The 20,973-nt window shown below is 40.7% G+C and overlaps 1 protein-coding gene across 4 annotated transcripts in view; it reads right to left on the bottom strand.

Moving 5' to 3' along the window:
- adam23a (ADAM metallopeptidase domain 23a) overlaps positions 1 to 19,829 on the bottom strand; it is a 106,364-nt gene extending 86,535 nt beyond the window's left edge. For 2 of the 4 annotated variants that reach the window (XM_088930088.1, XM_088930091.1), the window contains exons 1-3: positions 19,454 to 19,829; positions 18,439 to 18,656; positions 5,683 to 5,759 (exon numbers count right to left, since the gene is read on the bottom strand). In XM_088930088.1, coding sequence (XP_088786214.1) covers positions 5,683 to 5,759; positions 18,439 to 18,656; positions 19,454 to 19,532 — 374 coding nt within the window. In that variant the 5' untranslated portion in view covers positions 19,533 to 19,829. Of the gene's footprint in view, positions 1 to 5,682; positions 5,763 to 18,438; positions 18,657 to 19,453 lie in introns of all 4 variants that reach the window. The other 2 variants (XM_088930087.1, XM_088930090.1) reach the window with 1 other exon arrangement.
- Between the last annotated feature and the right edge of the window lie 1,144 nt (positions 19,830 to 20,973).

A 20,973-nucleotide genomic window follows, 5' to 3' on the forward strand; every position in this document is an offset into this window, starting at 1 on the left:
CTAGCAGCGTCAGGATTTAAGTACTTCGGGAGCTACTGTATGACTTAAATCACCTGACCTTCAATCGGGTGGAAAAAAAAAATGCTGGCTGTAGACTAATATACCCCTCTGTGCAAAACACTGTCTCCGGTTCTATTTTTGGATCCTAAATTTAATTTTCTCTTTACATTCAGTTGGTGAAGCCATTTATCACTTCTCCTACTTGATCTGCTACTGTATGTACTGGGTATGGTGCAATGATCTGATTAATGGTGAGGATGCTGACACAATGATCTGCTGCATAATACGAATGCTGGCAAAGTGATCTGCTGGCTAGTGGGGATGCTGCCGCAATGATCTGATTAATGGTGAGGATGCTGGCCCAATGATCTGCTGGCTAGTGGGGACGCTGGCACAATGATCTGCTGTGTAGAGGAGATGCTAACACAATGATCTGCTGTCTAGTGGGGGTGCTGGTGCAATAAGATAAGATCACTTCAATGGCCATATACAATTTCTTGCATTAGGAACTTGTCTTTTTGCATACCCCAGCTTGCTCTCCATGAGACACACAGACAGGGAGAGAGAAGCTTGGGGTCAGAGCAGAGGGTCAGCCATTTATACGGCGCCCCTGGAGCAGTTGGGGTTAAGGGCCTTGCTCAGGGGCCCAATGGAGTAGGATTCCTCTGCCAGCCGTGGGATACGAACCGGCAACCTTCCAGCCACAGGCGCAGATCCCTAGCCACAGGGCCACCACTCTGATGTGCAGTAAGCAAGTCCCCCTCTATGATCCTTTGCAATTTAATTCAGTTTTATTTTTGTAATAGCACTCCTCACAGATGTCACAGAGTGCTTTCGCTGTTATTTACAATAAAAAAGGAATGAAAAGTGATTTATAATATGCAGAGAATTGTTAATTATCATTATTATAATTATACAGTACAGTATATATGTAATATATACATATAGTCACTCTTCTTGAAGGTGTCTCCTGCATTAACTTGGTTGATTGCTTTCAGAAATTTCAATTCCTGAATCAAGTCTCCATACAGTACAATCCCCTGTGGTCCAAGATAATTTATTCCAGCTTCTGTGATCTGGCATTCTCTTCAAACCAAAACACAGTATTGTTGCTTTTCTTTTTTCAAGATCAGCAGAACAAAATTCATTGTAGTGCAGTGTAATCACCACGTGTTCTGAGTTCTGACTAATGCTTTGTACAATTTTAGCATGATGTGGCTTATTTAAATTCTACTCTATCATCAATCCAATATCTACAGTGATCCGTTGTGACCTTTGCTATTGCTGTATTTGCAGCTTTTGAAATTCCAAAAACAGTTGTTAGTACAATTCAGGTTAAGGTTAGGACTTCAGTTAAGATTAAGACTAGGTCATGTTTAATTTAGACTTATGGATAATAATGGGGTCAGTTTAGATGTATTAAACATATACAGTATACAGTAATTAACTATTCTATCTAGAGAAAAATTAATGATGAATAGAACATTTTTCTCTGATTAATTTGAAATAAACTTTATATATTTTCCATGATATATTTAATGCGGTTAAGAAGCCCATTCTTTCCATCTCTCCTCACAAGCGCACAGCACATTAAGTTTTTAAATATTCACCTCAAAATCATTTTATTTTTTCTTCTTGGGTGGTTATTTCAAGATACATTGCTGCAGATATCTGACTGCTACAATAAAAGGTCTATTTTGACAATTGATCAAATTCAACCTAAGAGTAAGATTGGCACCATTTAATATGCACTGAAAATATTAAGCAAAATAAAAGTTTTCAACAAAGCTAAACTTGTAGTATGTCCTAAAATATATTCATTAGCCGAAGAGCAGAGCTGATATTCATTGATATTTATCATAGAAGGATCTGCATAAAAGTACCAGGGTTTGTCTTGGTTTGTTTCCCTGATGTTTTTTGATAGAGGTCCTAAAAGCCGACATTTAACTAGTAAGTTGTTTTTTTCTTAATGAACCCAAGATTAATTATACAGAACCACCCAGCTCTCAGAAGTATCAGAACGACGGGTCATTGCACAGGATTTCCTGATGAAGTGGAAGCATCCACCTGAGCTTAGCACTTTCAAAGTCATGAAATGTATTATCTACAACTTGCAAACACAAAGCACGAACATTGACAATTCATCACGACTTCAGTGAATAGGAAAAATAAGTCACTAGCACTATGACTAACAGCAGTTAGGAGTGTCAATTTAAAACAGTAATCACAACAACAGAAATAATAATAAATAATAATAATAATTGTACTTATATAGCGCTTTTCTGGACACTCCACTCAAAGCGCTTTACAGGTAATGGGGACTCCCCTCCACCACCACCAATGTGCAGCCCCCACCTGGATGATGCGACGGCAGCCATAGTGCGCCAGAACACTTCCCACACACCAGCTATCAGTGGGGAGGAGAGCAGAGTAATGTAGCCAATTCATAGAGGGGGATTATTAGGAGGCATGATTGGTAAGGGAAATTTGGCCAGGACACCAGGGTTACACCCCTACTCTTTTCGAGAAATGCCCTGGGATTTTTAGATGACCACAGAGAGTCAGGACCTCGGTTTTAATCTCATCCGAAGGATGGCGCCTGTTTACAGTATAGTGTCCCCATCCCTATACTAGGGCATTAGGACCCACATGGACCGCAGGGTGAGCACCCCCTGCTGGCCCCACTAACACCTCTTCCAGCAGCAACCTTAGTTTTTCCCAGGAGGTCTCCCATCCAGGTACTGACCAGGCTCACACCTGCTGAGCTTCAGTGGGTTGCCAGTTGTGAGTTGCAGAGTGATATGGCTGCTGGCCATAGCCTCTGAAATCCTCTGTCTTCCTTCCTATCATTTCTTAAACACACAACTCCACAAAATTCATAGTGAATTCTAAACCCCTGACTACGTGTCAGTCAGTTCACTCCAATGAAACACATCTCGGATATTTTTTTCTGTTTTGCTTTTACTCTTTAAGTAATCACCCCTTCAGCTATTCTCTAATTATTTAATAAGTAATAAAGAGGGATTATTATATCTGTACCTAGACAGATGTGCTTAAAAAATGTTTTATTATGACACTGTTCCCTCTCAACACTAATACATGCATCTAATATCTAACCTGTTCATTGTAAATTGTGCTGAAAATGTGCTTCTTTTATTGTACTGTGGTTCTAAAGCATTACTATTTCAAAAATCTGTGCTCCAATAGAGTATTTGGAAATGTTTACCCAAAATTGCTATTATTATTATTATTATTATTATTATTATTATTATTAAGGGATGACTTCTAAGGGAATCATTCTGATGAGCACTCATTGCATGAGAGGGATATGCAACCAAATACTAACTTTACACTAGTTTAATTTACTTTAATTTGTCCCAATACTTATACTGACCTAAAATTTGAGATCGAACACAAAGGATCAACTGCAACAGACTAAAAGCAGCATACTAACTGCAATTCAGCCCACGGTTAGCATGCAGCTTTGTGCTAAACTTGTGCACCTTAGTCTGCAGTTCTATACTGAACCTGAGCTCGACTGCAACGAACCCAAAGTACCAGCTTCTGCGCTCTAGAGGTTACTAAATTAGGAGACTGACTTAAACCACCTCTTCATATGACGTAAACCACCTCTTCACCTCTTCATAATTTAGCAGTGTACTAAGCGGAACACTGGATCATGTTAGAACGTTTCCAAATATGGTGGCAATACTATTGTCATTACATAATGAATTTATGCATCCATTGTTTATAAAATGATGGTAATATTTCATTAAAATTGCTTTAATTAACCACCCCACCTCCTCTCTGCAGTTCGTGCTAATTAGAACAACAAAGCTCAGCCCTTAGCACCGTACTAAGCACAAGTTCGGCGTGTCTCCAACTTTGTTTTCCAAAGTTTTTTTCATTGTAATCAACCTCAGAGCTGGCGATGATCTCCAGATAGTACCATATTAACTAGTCTGTACCTTCTGCCCGCAATTGACCCAGAAACATTCTAACATGTTTACAATGTACTGTATGCACAAGAATATCCAGAATTAAATGCTGACATTATGTACTTTAGCCTTATTTATCTTTTGATCCTAAATAAAAATGCAATAGTCCACAGTATCCTTTGGACTTTGCTTCATCCGGCCAGCCTTCCTGCCCCTGTCCTGTCCTGCCCCTGCCCTGCCCCTGCCCTGCCCTTTCCTGCCCTTGTCCTGCCCCTGTCCTGCCCCTGTCCTGCCCCTATCCTGCCCTGCCCCTGTCCTGTCCTTTCCTGCCCTTGACGTGCCCCTGTCCTGTCCTGCTCTTTCCTGCCCCTGTCCTGCCCCTGTCCTGTCCTGTCCTGCCCTGTCCTGCCCTGCCTTATCCTGTCTTATCCTGTCCTGCCTTGACCTGCCCTTGTCCTACCCCTATCCTGTCCTTGATCTGCCCCTGCCCTTGTCCTGCCCCTGTCCTGTCCTACCCTTGTCCTGCCTTTGACCTGCCCTTGTCCTGTCCTGCCCTTGCCCTGTCCAACCCTGTCCTGCCTTTGACCTGCCCCTGTCCTGCCCCTGTCCTGCCCCTGTCCTGGACTTCACTAGGCATATCGTTCGGCCCGGTTCCTGGCACCCCTTCCTGGTTCACCCTGCTAGCGCGCACTTGGATGGGTCTCTGGGGAGACCCCCCCCCCCACCCTCCTGAACCTGGAGCGTCAGGACCAGTTACAGACCCACCAGCCCTGCCCTGTCCCTGTCCCTGGTATAGAGAAATACTAGACTATAAACAAACTTGTATTGGAGAGAGTGCAGGATTTGCATATTTCCTAAGACAGTCTCCTGCTTTCATTACTCTTTGTTATCCTATCAGCTGATAAATCTTGCAATTCTATTAATATTCATTTTTTTATTTTGGGGGAAAAATATTCAGTTGATAAAGATCACCGATTCTTCACTGCACTGAACTGGATGGCTTATTTTGGTATCAGACGTGATTCTGATCGATAGAGATTTGTGGCCTAGCAGAACTGAAGATTTAAAGGCTTAACCTATCTCTGAAATTGCTTACTGAAGTATGTTAAAGTCTTCCAAATTGTTAGTGAAACATTGAAATATACAAAATGGAAACATAGAAATATCCTTGGTTATTTTTGTTAATTTCATGCTTAAGTAATATATTTTTTTTAATTTTATGATTTTAATTGTCCGTTAATGTCAGAAACAGTCTGTAATGCCACTGGTAAAAACAGTCAGGAATTTTTTCCACAAAGTTAACAGTAAACTGGGATGAAAACGTCTTCCTTAGGCAACAAAGCAGTCTTTTTACCTAGGTTTTTAGGTAGGTCTGATCTTTATACCTATTTTATATATTTGATCACAACTTCACAGCTCACACTGGTTTAACCATATTGGGACACTGGTTAGGAGTTTTTGAATTCTATTTTTTTCTGAAGAAACGAACACCACAAACTTATTTACCCCCCTAATTTCCATGATCAACTTGTTGTCTTCCATCCAAGTTCTAACCAGACTCAGCCTTGTTTAGGCTGATAAGGTTTCAAGGTCGTGCTGCTTACAATTAAAGGCATGTTCCACTATCTGTGTGGAAAAATGTGTGCTTTCTTTCCCAGAAGGAACCATTATGTTAGTTTAGGACTGTACTATTGTGTTCCCATTTTCTCATAGTAGCAATAGGAAAAGCATGCCAAGTACTCACTTGTTTAACGAGAGGTCAAGGATGAATCTGGAGTCAAACGCCTCAAGTTGAAAACTTGCTTGGGCCAGATGAACATTCTGCTTAAAAAAAAAACAGCAACAACATTATTAAAGTGTGCACAACGCAGCACAATGACTAGAGAGTCCCCTTTTCAAAGAATTCAAAAGAAGTTACTGTTTAAATCAACGAAACTTTAAGTCCACATAAGCTATAGTCTCGTTAACAAGGTTTGTAATATTGACAAGGTCTTCTTGTTTCTTTTCTCAGATAATAAAAAACATTTTGCAACATATTAACAAAAATTCCCCGTTTCCCCGTTTAGCAGTCAAATACCGTATGTAGCAACATTCATTTCTGCTTTTTCGGTATTCGGAAAAGCGGTCTGTCCTTCACCTTCCTGATAATAAGATAAAGTGCTTAATCTCCCTTCTGAGGTCTGTCAGATATTTTTCATTACACTGTCTTCCCAGAGGTTCCAACATTCTTGATTACATGACTAATTTGAAAAAACAAGTCATCATAGAAACAGACAGACATAATGCAGCACTTGTCACGAACCCCGATAGTGAAGTATCAACTTTTGATTTTCTATCAGAGAGTTGGGGTTCTCCCATTCTTCAGGAATGTCCAAACGCTAGGGCTCAATTGTACCAAAACTTCCATGGTTGTATGGATTTGATTTTTGCCACATGGCTATGAGCCCTGTGATGTGTCAGGTGCTTGCAGTTTTATCAATAGAGCTGCTTCTCTCCTCTTTTCAACACATTAGCTATGATGGGGCTATAGGCTTGCATTTTAGAGGGTGTGTGTAACTTGTTTGCATCTCTCATGTGATAGTAAAAGAGTTCTAGCATACAGTCCTTATTTATATTGTAACGCTCTCAGGTTCACGGTGGGTATGTGCCCTCGCCACTGCCACCTCAGGTCAGCCCCCCACCATCGGGAACTCGAACCCGGGCCTCTGGCGTCACTCAACAGGGACCCAGCCAGTTGAGCCAAAGGGAAATCTCCCCTCAGCCCAACAGCTGCGGTCCCTGCTCTTCACAGGGAAGGGCGCTGACGTCACCGCACTGGTAAGCCGGCTCGAACAACCAATGGTGGCCGTATGAGTTACACTCTCCCCCGCTTAATTCACCATCCTCGGCGAAGGGCTATCCCATCCCACTGCTGACACCAATGTAACGCTCTCAGGTTCACGTGGGTATGTGCCCTCGCTGCTGCCACCTCAGGTCGGCCCCCCCACCATCAGGGACTCAAACCCAGGCCTCCGGCATCACTCAACAGGGACCAAGCCACTTGAGCCAAAGGGAGATCTCCCCTCAGCCCGACAGCTGCGGTCCCTGCTATTCACAGGGAAGGGCGGTGACGTCACCATGCTGGTAAGGCGGCTCACACAACCTGCAATGGTGGCCGTATGCGTTACAATATTTATCTTATTTATAGCTGAAGAAGAATTGCCAATTCTGAAATGGAAGCATAAAATGAGAGTTGGACATTTTACATTATGTGAACTAAATACATACTGTGTCCAGCCTCCACTGCATCGTTTTTAACACAAGAGAGAATGAATCCTTCACTCATACTCAGTGAAATAAAACAAAGACCGACAGCTATGTTATTATAATTCAAATGCAGTATTCAGAGAGGTTATTTCTGTCACCAATCTGTAAACACACCAGGCTTTAGGGTTAATTGCTGGAGGATAAATAATCATGATGTTGACTGCATAAATTGTACTGTCTTTGGAATGTCGGCAGCAAAGCAATGATAATGTAACTTTAGCATGTCCTTGCGAGAGTCACTGTGACACACTTGTTTCTACATTATTCAGGCTGAAAATGTGCAAAGGCTGTAGTGAACTGTATTAGCTAGATTCAACACTGGATCTGTCCATCCATTTTCTAACCACTTCATCCAATAATAAATTTCCCCCAAACTTACTGAAGACAAAACGGAAATTTGTGTTGTTGGCAGAAATATTCACAGAGGCAAAAAATACGAAGTATATTAGGAAACCTGGCTCCACAGATTAAGCCTGAAATGAGAAACCTCTGTGTTATTCTTGATTTGAAGATGTGTTTTAAACCTCACTTTGATAATACCACTTCTTTCACCGGAGAAATATTGCACGACTTAGACCTTTCCTGATTCTGCGAGATGGTAAAAAGTTGATCCATGCTTTTGTTTTCTCTCGATTAGACTATTCTAATTCACTTTTTACTGATAAGATAAGATCACTTTATTAGCCATATACAAATTCTTGCATTAGGAATTCATCTTTTTGCATACCCCAGCTTGCTCTCCAAGAGGACACAGATACACAGAAGGGGAGAGAAGCTAGGGGTCAGAGCGCAGTGTCTGCCATTGTACAGCACCCCTGGAGCAGCTGGGGTTAAGGGCCTTGCTCGGAGGCCCAACGAAGTAGGATTCCTCTACCAGCCACAGGATTTGAACCGGCAACCTTCCAGCCACAGGCACAGATCCTGCCGCCACTCTGCCCTGGACTACCCCCAAGAAAAAACAGATAGGCTGCAGCTTGTTCACTCTAGTAATAGGAAATAGGAAGAGAGATCATATCACACCTGCTTTGGAGGCTACCTGTGTCATTTAGGATAGATATTAAAATTCTGTTCTTGGTTTTAAAAGCTCTGAACAGATTAGCATCATCATACATACCTGATTGGCTGTCCATCTATGTTCTAAACCGTTCACTCAGATCATCTAGTGCGGACTTGTTTAATGCAAAAAAAAAGTGGTGAAGTAGCCCTTTGTTTTTATGCACCTAAGTTTTGGAACGCACTGCTACCATATATTTGACAAGCAAATTCAGTGAGTAGTTTTAAGAAGCAGCTCAAAACACACTTTTGACATTGAGCTTTTAGATAATATGTCTTATGACTTATTGTTTTTTTTAATTAACGTTAATTTTCGCTTTAATTTTGATATTTTAAATTGACATTATATCATCACATAAATCACATTTTACCTTTTTTACTTTCCGTCAATACAATTTTTAGTTTGATTCCTTGTTATTACTCTTTATCTGTTGTATTTCATATTGCTATTATTACTATTATTATTGTTGTTGTTATTATATTTTATGTCTTCTTATTGAAGGGCACAAACACACATATTCACACCAGGGATAATTTCAGCATGTCTTTCCACTGTGGGACGAAAATGGAGCACCAGGAAGAAACCTACACAAACACAGGGAGATCATACAAACTCCACACAGATAGTCCTGAACTTATCCCAGGGCCCCAACACTGTAAGGTAGTGAACTTGACATATCACACCTGAAGAAGGCTCCACGGCCGAAACGTTGTGTTTTCTTTCTTCTCTTTTCAGCAGGGAATAAACCTATTACTCGTTCCATTGCAGACTATGCATGCTGACACAGCTACCCACCTGAACTATATTTTAATTATTTTTTCTTTAGGTTTCCCTGACATTTGATTTCTTGCACCAATAGGAACACAGTTTGGGCATTTAAGTTCTAATTAAAGAAAAAAACAATGGATTAGAGCCAATTTCCCTAAACATTCCAGAACACAAAGAGTTGAAAAAAAAGTGAAAAGCAAGTATTGTTACATTGAGGGGAAATTTGACATTTTTACTGTGTAGTATTAACATTTGTCATTCAAATTATAAGATAAATATGGTAAAAATACAGAATATTTTCTGGATATTTTTTGTACATACATGTTTCAGGTCAGCATAAGTACTGGGACAAATTAACTTAAAATCAATTAAAATGAGCGTAACGTTAGTATCAGGATGCCTGCCTCTTTCATGCAAAGACTGCTTTAAGTCTGCAACCCATTAACATTACCAGACTTTTGATACGTTGCTTTGAGATTGCTTAACTTCCACCGATTTAAAGTTGTGAGATTTTCCGACTTCAGTTTCCTCTTCAACAAGTAAAATGCACACGCAACACGATTCCTGACGAGCTCCTTGGTTAAGCGTACAGTATGTTTGGGGTCATTGTCCTGCTGCAGGGTGAACTGCCAAGTAATGAATCTGAAGGCTTTTTTGGGGGGGACAAGGGCAGACAAGACGTTTTTGGAACCTTATAAAAAATTGAGATTATGTATTTCCATCCTTTGCTCATGCTTTTGCTCACGTTCTCAGTGTGCGCAAGGAGTCACTTCATACCACACGCCTTGTAAAATGTGCCACAATCCTATTTTGTTGGATTCCTCTTAACGTTTCTGACACTAGTCTCATCTGGTTCATATCATGTCTCTTTGGTAGCTATTCAAATACTTATAGCACTGCAGTTTTCACCTTGATTTGACGATATTAGCAGTTTCGGATCAACTCAGTGTGGTAGTTTATAAAGAACAGAAGAGGTAATTCAGCATGTCCTTTAACTCGTAGTGTGCGTAAACTACACTCTTCACATAGCCAAAGGAGGGCTTGTCATCGGACGATAACCAACCACAGCTCCTGGAACAGTGTTACTTTTGCAAACAACAGTTCTGTGACGCTGCAGAGTAAGCAGGAAGAAATGGACGTTCAGCATTTTCTGCTGCTGCTGGCCCTGTTGTTGAAGCCGAGGCCAGGAAAGTACTGTACAGGCAGGAGAAGACCACCAAACTCTCAACAAAAAGTTCTGCTTCTCTGAACTCTCATTGCTACCCATTATTCCCTGAAAGACAATCAGATCTTGGGGTTACAGAATCCCTGTGCCAGTTTGCACAAGTTTTAAAAGTCTTGGGCTGTTTCTGCGTTGTTTTAAGCCACTACGAACAGGATATTTTTCTTTCCTTACAAAACGTCTTATAAGAGACTAACCTGCTTTCACCACACACAATTTCTTCACAGAAGTAATGTCAGAATTTTATTTCTGGAATCCTTAATTTGTATTGCATGTAGAAGCAGTAGCTCTGATCACACAGAAATGAAAACGTAACTTAGAACCAGGAGAAGCCTTCTGATACAAATGGCTCGTAAAGCAAAACCCACAAACACATCAAAACCTAGACTATAAGAACCTGCACTCTTCACTTTTCCACTTTTCACTGCAAAAAGAGATGAGAGAAAGAGCAGTATACCCATTTCCTCTCTTTCTGTTTCTTTGTATTCGCTACGACTGCAATCCAAAGATTGCGTGACTCTCTTTCAGCAGTGAAATTTCGTCAAGAAGTAAGGAAACGAAGCCAGTTATCACAGCGTGGTGCTCTAAACCTACTGATATACAGCGAGGGGCCATAAAGTTGGCGAAAATGTTCAAAAACTGCTCTTCAAGATGTGAGACAGCCTCTGAGCCAGATTCGTGTGACACATGGATGGCAGCACTGGTACAAATTCAGCTTTCCCCTGACACCTGAGATCCACACTGCTGCTATCCTGAATCCCCAAGGTGACCTTCTGCAGCAGTGAGTGTTGCTTTGGTATGCTGAGTTTAAAATCAGTGCCCGTTCCAGAAGCCTGATGTCAGGACTGGATAATGACGAGTGATTCTACATCTGAAAGACAGGAATGAGTTATACATAGGAAGAGAGGTGGAGTGAAAGTGTTGTCTAAAAGTAACCACTTCAACCACATGTTAATAAAAGTAAACAGCAGGAGAGATGTTGTAAATCTGACCGCCGCCAAATTCCTGAAGGGTCAGGAATCTGCCTTAATTCAGACTAAAGCTAATAAAAACTGGCACATTTTCAACTCTTCGCATCCCCCTATGCTGTATATGTTTCAGTTCCACTAAGAATAACATAGTAAAACAAACAAATCTGGAAAATGAGTACAGAGAAATAAACATAGTCATTAATGACCTTGTTATTTTTACAATCGGTTCTTTAAAATGTAATTAAGGAGGTAATGAGTGAAAACATTACAGATGAAATATTTTGCTCAAACCAGATTTCAATATTTTACACAGTTTCTGACCACAGTTTTAAAGAAGGTTTTAATAATGATTGCTTCTTTCTAGGAAGCAATTGTCATCCCAAAGGATTTTGCAAAGGAGGTGCAGAGCAGAGCAGGGAAATTATGTGACCAGCTTTGGTAAGGTGACATTTATAGAGGAAGGATTTTATGGGCACAGCAGCAAGTACTGGCAGTGCTGGGGCCCCCGGGTTCAATTCCAAACCAGGGGTGCTGTCCGTGTGGAGTATGCATGTTCTCGTCATGTTTGCGTGTATTTCCTCCCACAGTCCAAAGTCATACTAGTAGGTTGATTAGCCCTGGTGTGAGTGTGTGCATGTCTGCTGTGCGATGGACTGGTGTCCCATCCAGGGTGTACCCTGCCTTGCACCTACTGCTTGTGAAGCTTGCCCCCATCACCCTGTACCGAATAAAGCATTTAGAAAATGGATGGATTTTACAGTCCTAAAGTAGAATTTATCCAGGTCGTTTTCTCGGTTAATGACACAGAAACTAAGACCTTCATTCAGTGTCTCATCAGAAGGACGGCACCTCTTAGGATTAGGATTTTGACACATTCAGTCATCCCCCAGATCGCACCACTGGCTCTTCGGCCAACCACAGACACCAGATGTCTGAACCTGTGGCTCCCTCTTGTACCGAGCAGGATCACCATAGCAACAACACATCACCAGAGGGGTTCAACAAGCCTGTCTCCCAACATTCTGATCCCGGTTCCTGTTTCTTATTAGTCAGTAAACAATCCAATGCTATGGTGACTTCTGCTTCACAATGATAAGAACAGCCAAAATCGAAGGATTTGCCTCCTGTCAGCGTACTGGGGCATGAGACTGGAAACTCAGCTCCAGAGGAAAGAGTGCCACCTGGTGGTCTACCAACACCACTTACTGCAGCCACCTGGTTTTTCCTGGAGATCAGCCTGGCTTGGTTTCTGAAATCTGGGCACATTTTCTATATAGCGATACTATCACCATGAATTTGACATCCCAATCGAAACATCCCAATCGCAGACAGCAATTTTTCAGAAATTTTCCAGTCCCGAAACACACCCTGAAACTTTCCCTCGAAAGCAACCACCCTCTTGTTTGTCTGGAGATTGTAACGCAAGTGCTAAAACATAGTTTACGTCGTCATAATTTGCAACCTTTAACGTGCTTTGTAGTAGTTCAATTACTTTCTGAACTTTTTTTTTGTAAAGTTATCTTCTAATCGTTAAGACGTTTGCAATTCACAAAATTAGAGTTTGAAATATAAATTCTACAAACTCACTTTCAAACTTTCATTTTCCAAGTTATCGAATACAGTAAAATAGGGAATAGAGTCGTTAGGGATCCATCCTGGCAAGCAACAGACGCAGGGCAGGGTACACTCTGGATAGGACGCCAGTCCATCACAGGGTAGACAAGACAGACAAACACAAACACCCGCTCACATCAGAGCCAGTTTTTTCAAGCAGACCTGGGGAGAACATACAAACTCCACACAGACAGCACCCCTTTAGACACCCTTAAGATGACTCCTTTCTGCTTTACACACCAGGAGCACAGTTTGCGAGGAACATCACAGTGCTTAAGAGAAGCAAAATTCACCAACAAATTCAATTTCTTAATCACCTCATGGGTCAGAACCTAAACAGCAGCTGAAGCCGAGGAACAAAAAGCAAAATGTCTACACTGCCTGAAAGTTAGGAAGAACAGAGACCATGAGCCTTTTTTATTTCAGTTTTAAACTAAGGTTACAACGCTAAAAAGTCACATTAGTCTACAGTTTGTGGTGTTCTATATATTAAAATGCCTTGGGCAAAAAAAGTGAATACAGTATTTAGTCACAGGGGCACCAGAAGATCAGATTAATTTTTCAGAGCCATAAAGTAAGCTCTTCCCCTTCACAAATGTTTTAGCAATCCGAGTCACCCCCGGATACAGATTCTTATCTCTATAATACCAGAAAATTATATTTGATATAACCATACGCTATTTTCGATTTGATCAAATTCTATTTAGGAAGGAGGGGTTGCTACTCTTGGAACTGCAGGAGAGCACTTCGTGTGACCTGTGACATGAACGTCACATGAACGGGATTAGAACTACATGAAGTTTGAGCTCATATGGGCAGGGTGCTTCAAAGGCCACTTTAATTTATGGTGACCAACACACTGATAACAAAAACGCAATGCAAATGCAATAACCTATTAATCCATAAAAAGAAATATCCTATTTATAGGAACATAAATGACACTTGAAAACTTTATTAAAATGCATAAAAATCATGAATAAAAAACACTATACTTAAAAAAATATAACTGTATTAAAACTTGACTGTATGGAAGTGGATCATCCAGCTCTTTACATATAGTATAGTTAGTGGGCTGAAAAACATTTAGCTGTGCATATTGTTTTAGTTTAATTTAACACTTTGACTATACTGATCAGTTCAGTTCTTCTCCACTTGACCTTCCTGTATCAAAGAAGCTTGTGATTCGATAATATTGCTTTCAAAGGTTTATGGTTCTGTTATCCACGTTACATGAGTAAATTAGTTAAATATAAATATCTGAGGACAGTTGTAGAGTGCTTAAAATTTGAATAATCAAGCATCTGTCATAAAACCAGGAATATAATGTCTATACTATACTATATACTATAATGTATATATAGACTAAGTTTATAAGTACCGTAATGTTTACATGAGAACAAAACTGTTTTTCCTTACTAGAATTTGCAAAATTTCCATGGAAAAGGAATGTCAGGTTTACCTTTATCTAACACACGTGAGAGTTAATTCATGAAAATAGCAATTAAACTTTCATCCTTGAAATTCATTCTTAAAATGCAAAATACTAAGGCTTTCTCTCCACACCGAAACTTGGAAACTGTCTTAAAACTATGAAAAAAATAAACTTAAAATAAACTAAATTCTTAGTTGCATATAATTCTATGTGATTTTAAAGGGTAGTTTAGGATATTTCTCTACTCGAAATGAAGAGTCCACGTCCTGAAATCAAAGGGACAGACAATGAAGACGAGCCTTCGAATCTGAGTTGGACTGCATCATTTGGCAACTATTAAAAAGACTGAAATTAAACATACCCTAACATGACTAGGGCAGCACTATCAATTGCTGCTTTGTAGAGCAGGGACCCTGGGTTCAACTCCTGGGGTGCGTTTACATATCCTTCTCATGTTCATGTAGGTTTCCTGTTGGTGCTCTGGTCTCCTCTCACAGTCCAAAGACATGCTGGTAGGTTGATTGGCTTCTGTTAAAATGGCCCTGGTGTGAGTGTGTTTGTGTCTGTGTGTGTGCCCTGTAATGGACTGGCGTCTGTTCCGAGTTCTATTCATTCCGGCACCCAATGCTTCACAGGATAGGCTCCAGGCCTGACCTGGATCGGTGGTTATTGTTAGTGATCTGATGATGATACTGTATTACTAGAACACACATGGAAGCTGTAGATTAAATGCACTTCCAGGCCAGTGCTTTAGCTCAAACTGTGTTAGCGAGCCAGTTTAAAGCAAGAACGATATCCACACATCACAGTATGCTCCCAACTACAGCCTTACTACTCCCCTTTCTCTGTTAGTATCTCTCTCTCTCTCACTCATCGCATTTTGTCACAGACTCGGATCAAAGATCTCTCGAAGCCGAGTTTCCCATTTTATCCTTGATTACATTGACCTTTCTGTCCGTGTCCTTTAACAGGGCTTCTACAACACTTAATTCAAAAAGACTTCGGAAGCCAAGGTTATAATAAAATAAAGACTGCACTTTGCACGATGCGCTCAATGACCATACGGGTTCATTTTCAGAGCCTCTCCAAGCATGTACAGATTCCAGATTTTCACACTTCTCCTGGAACCCAAGCCCAGATTTCCAGTCATCTTGACACGTTTTCTTATCTGTTTTCATGTGATTTTTCTTCTGCCGTCCTTTGCGCTGTATGCCAGCCTCTTTTCTGTCTCTCTATCACACCCGAAGAAGGCCGAAAAATTGTTTTTCACCCCCGCTGGTTCCTTTGCTGCCTGCACATAGATTTCTCTCTTCCTTCTACTGTTGAACGTCTCCCTCGGAGAATGCAACACAGTGCTTTTACTTTTTCCCTTCCTTCTCTGGTGTTTTTGATGGTTATGACACGTTTTAACTGTTCTTTGTTCTTTGATCGTAAAATCATTTGATTCCCACAGCCCGGTCTCGTAAAGAACAAGCGTAAAAACCATTCTTAGAACTTCAATGAGAATATTCAAGCTCCTGTTCCATTATTGTTAAGCCATTCCTCACCAAATCTAATAACCATCCACGTATCCATTTTTAAAACCTCTTTATCCACAGCAGGGGTTCTAGGGACACCAGAGACTAACGAGGCAGGCAACAGGCAGGTTACACCCTGGACAGGACGCCAGTCCATCACAGAGCAGACACACAGGCACACACTCGCACCAGGGCCAGTTTTACAGAAGCCGATATTTGGACTATGAGAGGACAGGATAGCCAGCGGAAACTCATGGAAACACAGGGAGAACACACAAACTCCACACAGACAGCACCCCAGGAACTGAACCCGGGATCCCAGTGCTGCAAGGCAAAAGTACTACCTGCTGTGCCACCATGCTTTCCACAGCTCCCGTCAATGGTTAATATTCCCTAAGGCACCATGGAGTAACCAAATAACCAAAATCATATATTACTTATATCATAACACCAATCTGGCCTGAAAATCCAGCTCACCAAATACACCAGATTAGGTGTGACAATTCTAGGAAAAATGATGAAAAACATCCACACGTGAATATTTCTAGATCCATGCCTCTTTTTCACTCATCTACCTTCCATAATGAGATTAACTGTCATCTGCGCAGGTATTTTTAGAAAAAGTAGTGTTAGGTTTCAAAGTCTATCAACGATTAAGAAAAGATTAATGAAGTCATTGAGCATCAAGGCCTCTAAACAGGAAAATAAACCTAGCAACACTTATCATAGTGCATTAGTGCCCCATGACATCCCTCATTTTTCTATTTATAAACTTCTGCATTTCCTATGACATTGATCTGCCGTAATAAAATTTTCTATATGACATGTTTGTTTAGTACACAGATTTTTAAATAGGTCATACCATGTCAACTGGAGCACAGCTCCCAGTTTCAGATTTTCTCGAAAACAATGTTATTATAGACATTTTGAATGGAAAAATTTAAGATACCCTTAGAATTTTGTTTAAATATCCCTCCAAAACACAGCCTCCACAGAGCTGTTTGATCTGAAGCTGTGGGTTTTTACAGTAAGTCAGTGCTTTATAACTGAGCTACAGTATACTATGGTGTTGAAATTGAAAGCTTACATAAGTCCCGATTAGTTTATAATGAGTGGAATTTTGCTACACTGAATAATTATTACAGGACTAGAAATAACGAGAACAAATCGTTTTGGTTACATTTAATTTCAAATGCATGAGGCCTAAAATAAAATTAAAAAACGAATATAAAATCGGTCACCCTGGCAGAAATGACTATTTCTTCCACACAATATAACTTTTCAAAATAAATTCACTTATTAAGGCTCACAGGGAAAACTGCAGGAATGCACAAACCTTCAGCAGCTAAGGTGGGATTTCGTAATGGGCCAATATTACCATTTTCTAAGATGTTTTAAAAATTACACAACGACACAAAAATACATTACATACATATGTTTAGATGTTTTAGGTCTCACGCTAAAAGTTTGACACTATAGTCATGCCACAGTTCTGAAAACAGGTGGGTTAAAAGAAAAAGGTGCATTCACAGTCGATAAACACGCGTGTCAGACAAAAAACATGTCCCGATGGCTTCATGTTTGGTCTGTAACAAAGCAATGATCTCGATCGGAGTTAACATGGGACAGCTTCGCATTTTAGCTAATTTGTTCATTACAAATGACAGTTTTCTTGGTTAATCATCAGGCACAGGACATTTTAGACAACAGATTATGACGATGCTCAAATCCTTAGAGCAGTGTCACAAGCCTTTTTAATATCTAACACATCGGACATCTTTAACTAGAGTATGTATGCAGTTACGAGGACAGTCTGAGAATTAATAGCATACAAGGGTTCAAGCTTTCTCTTCTATTTTGTACAGTGGACAATAACTAAAGGCAACAGTGGAGCAGAGTATTATATGAAGCTAAACCTTAATTTGCTTTTGTGAAAAGGATGTGAATGTTTCGTGCTGAGAGATATTACCCCTAAAAAGAGTTTATAATTGATTTCTGGGATGGGGTGGCATCCTATTCAGGGCTTTGTCCAACCTGTCTCCCAGGTACCTGTATCTGCCAAGTGAGGCTCCTGGTAACCACAAGCCTGCGCTTGGGTAAGCAGCTATTGAAGATGGATGGGTGTTATACTCAAACGCAAGGCGACAGGTAAACCATTAATAAAGAGTTCTGTTACTACTTCAAACACACCACAATGCTGCTGTGAAAAATACAGCGGCCCTCTTGCCTTGCTCCCCCAAATCTCACACACAGTCCCCCCAAAAACTGAACTCGGCAGGTACTGTGAATAAAGTGCATTAAAAGTAATACTCTCCCCTCCCCCCCATCAGACCTCTTTCTCATATGGAGGCAGGGGAATGAATGACAACACTGCAGTATTTTCTCAAGTACACCGTTACATTTTCAACAGGCCAGCCCCAAGCCTCAAAGCTGGCCTCGACATCACTGCTGCATTCCATTACTAGTTTAAAAACACGTTACTCAGTATGCGTGAAATGGGTGTGCATATGAAGTATTTAGACAGATTGTTTTTTTTTTTTCCTCCGCAATACACCCTGGAGTTCACAGCGCATTCCAATTATCCAGAAACTCCGCAGTATTGAAGTATAGACTTACCTGGCTCTGTTTAAGCTGGTTTCTGGCCCGGGTGTCAAGGTCGTGGTATGTGCTCTCCGAATCCTCGTTCAGGTAGTATATGAGTCGGGAAGGGTACGTGATTTCCACTTCACCTGAATGATGGGTCCTATTGACGCTGTTAGGGACGCCTGCGCCGTCTGCCTCCGGTGTGTTCCCCACTGCGTCCCAAACTGAGTCATTTTCTCTCCAGGATGAAACTAATGCAAAATAAACCGTGTTGGTTACGTCCTACATCCAATATAGAAGCAAACTAGACAACTGCGTCTAACTGCCGATAAGTAGGTATACGTGATGAGAAAAAGAAGTTATTTTGTAGTTATATAGGTATTTTATTGTACCATTGCGATTGATCTGTCCATAAAAAAAACAGCCAAAGTGTAGAATTTGTCAATTCCTATGATTTATATCATGGAACGCGTTATTTCTGTGTGCATACAATTTTATAGTTTTATATATGTATGATAAATAACGAGTCGTTTTTATCATTTCGATCCGTACTACGGCACTCTACCTGAATTCTAGAAATTGCTGCTTATGAATATATGCATTTATTTCAGCCATTGAGCTCTGCTCAATCCATCTTTCATCTGGTCTTTCAATGTTTTAACTGAAACCCTTATAATATAATGTGTGATGTATAATGTAATTTGATCTCATCTCAACATGCATGTGTCGGCCTTATTAATACGTTATATTGCAAGACTAATTGTAACATTGCTTTCTAAAGTCAAAGGTGTACTCACCAGAAATCTTCAAACAGTTCAATCAATTACAATTAAAAACGATGTACAACTCTTCAGTTCCTATTTTATCAATCTCTGCATTATAAATGATAAATTCGAGAAGATTCATTTCTCTACAATGCCTCTATATCAATAATTTAATTTATTGCTGGTAGGAAATCAAACTGAAAACAATTTACCATCTGTGTCTTCTTCGGTATGGATAACTGGCATGCATTTGTAAAAAAAAGGCGCTTTAATATCATACATACCAGTCGACGCAAAACTGAATGGTTGGACCCAAGAGAAAACGATGCTGGCACACAGATTTTGAAGATGTATCAAATGCATGATTCATATTTGAATTGTAAAAAAAAAAAAATCTCAGTTTTTTAACACGTCAATGCGGTGAAGAGCTTCTGGTCCATCTTTCTGGGGAAAGGTGTTTTTTTTTTATGTGGTGGTCATCGTTATATCATGCAGAAGGGGGGAAAAAACAGCATCCTTGTTGCAGTGTTCAGAGGGATGCTTTGGAAGGCGGTGGCTACGAGCAGAATTGATGAAGCAGTTCCTGCTGCTGTAAACGCGCAAGTGCTGTGCTGTTGGAGTCTCTGCTACACCGCCCCACACCCGCCCCCTCCTTCTCCAGCTCTTAGACGCTCGGTCATGTGAATTGCGGGAGTGCGGGGTTTCTAGTGTGGATGTGAAGGAGCCTGTCAGGTTCCGAGTTCATATAAAAGCCCGGTATGTGTGTTGACACTGACCAGAATGTTTTGGGGGTTTTTTTTTTACCATGTCGTGAGACGGTGACCGGAGTAGCCTGTGACTTTGACGTGTGATAATGTTGTTCAACGACGCATCAGCACTCCGGAGCAAATTTGCACATGAGTGATACTGACAGGGATAAAAAAAAAGTAGCAAAGCAAATTGTGTTATGACCATCTCTGTTTGTGTTTGAAACATGTCCACTGGGGCACCAGTGACCAAGTCTGTTCATGTGCTCACATTAGGGCACTTAATGAGAAATGCAGGTGGTGAACTACATTATGCTGATAGCTATCTACTTTAGCTTATGGAGATTTTAAAATTTATTTAACATGCAAGGATTTACAGTATGTCTCTTCATCAAGAGAGGGTGTCTGGCAGGAATTCACATATAGACTTTCACCATGTAAGTGTAGACATCATGCATCCATCTATCTTAGAACCACTTCATCCAGTTCAGGGAGCTGGGGTCTATCCCAGCAAGCAATGGGCACAAGGCAGGGTACACCCTGGACAGGACGCCAGTCCATCACAGGGCACAACACAGACACCAGGAGCATTTTTCTCAGAATCCAATTAATCTACCAGCATGTCTTCGGACTGTTGGAGGAAACTGGAGCACATGGAGGAAACCTATGCGAACACATACTGTAGGGAGAACATGCAAACTCCACAAAGATGGCACTCCAGGTCTGGAGTTGAACCCCGGGCCGGAAGCAGCAGTCCTTACCAGTCCTAACCACCATCATATAGCCCATGTAGAAGTCACCTCTCTATAAATGCTGTCCATTTTCTCACTGCTGGTTACACAGAAGAAGTATGCCTGAGGAATTGTTTTTGTCTTTTTGTTTTTAAATCTACACTTTGGACTTGTAAAATAAAGCTTGAGACAACAGTAGTGGATGTACTGTAGTTAGCAAATGGCAGTCTTCTAGTGTTTGCTTTCTGGAATCCACATCTGCCACAGAAAATGTACATTATGTCAGATTTTTGAGACTAAGATTCAGAGTTTAATTTTTTTAATTGT

The sequence above is a fragment of the Atractosteus spatula genome, chromosome 13, assembly GCF_055471065.1.
Source record: "Atractosteus spatula isolate fAtrSpa1 chromosome 13, fAtrSpa1.hap1, whole genome shotgun sequence".
In the NCBI taxonomy this organism is placed as follows: Eukaryota; Metazoa; Chordata; class Actinopteri; order Semionotiformes; family Lepisosteidae; genus Atractosteus; species Atractosteus spatula.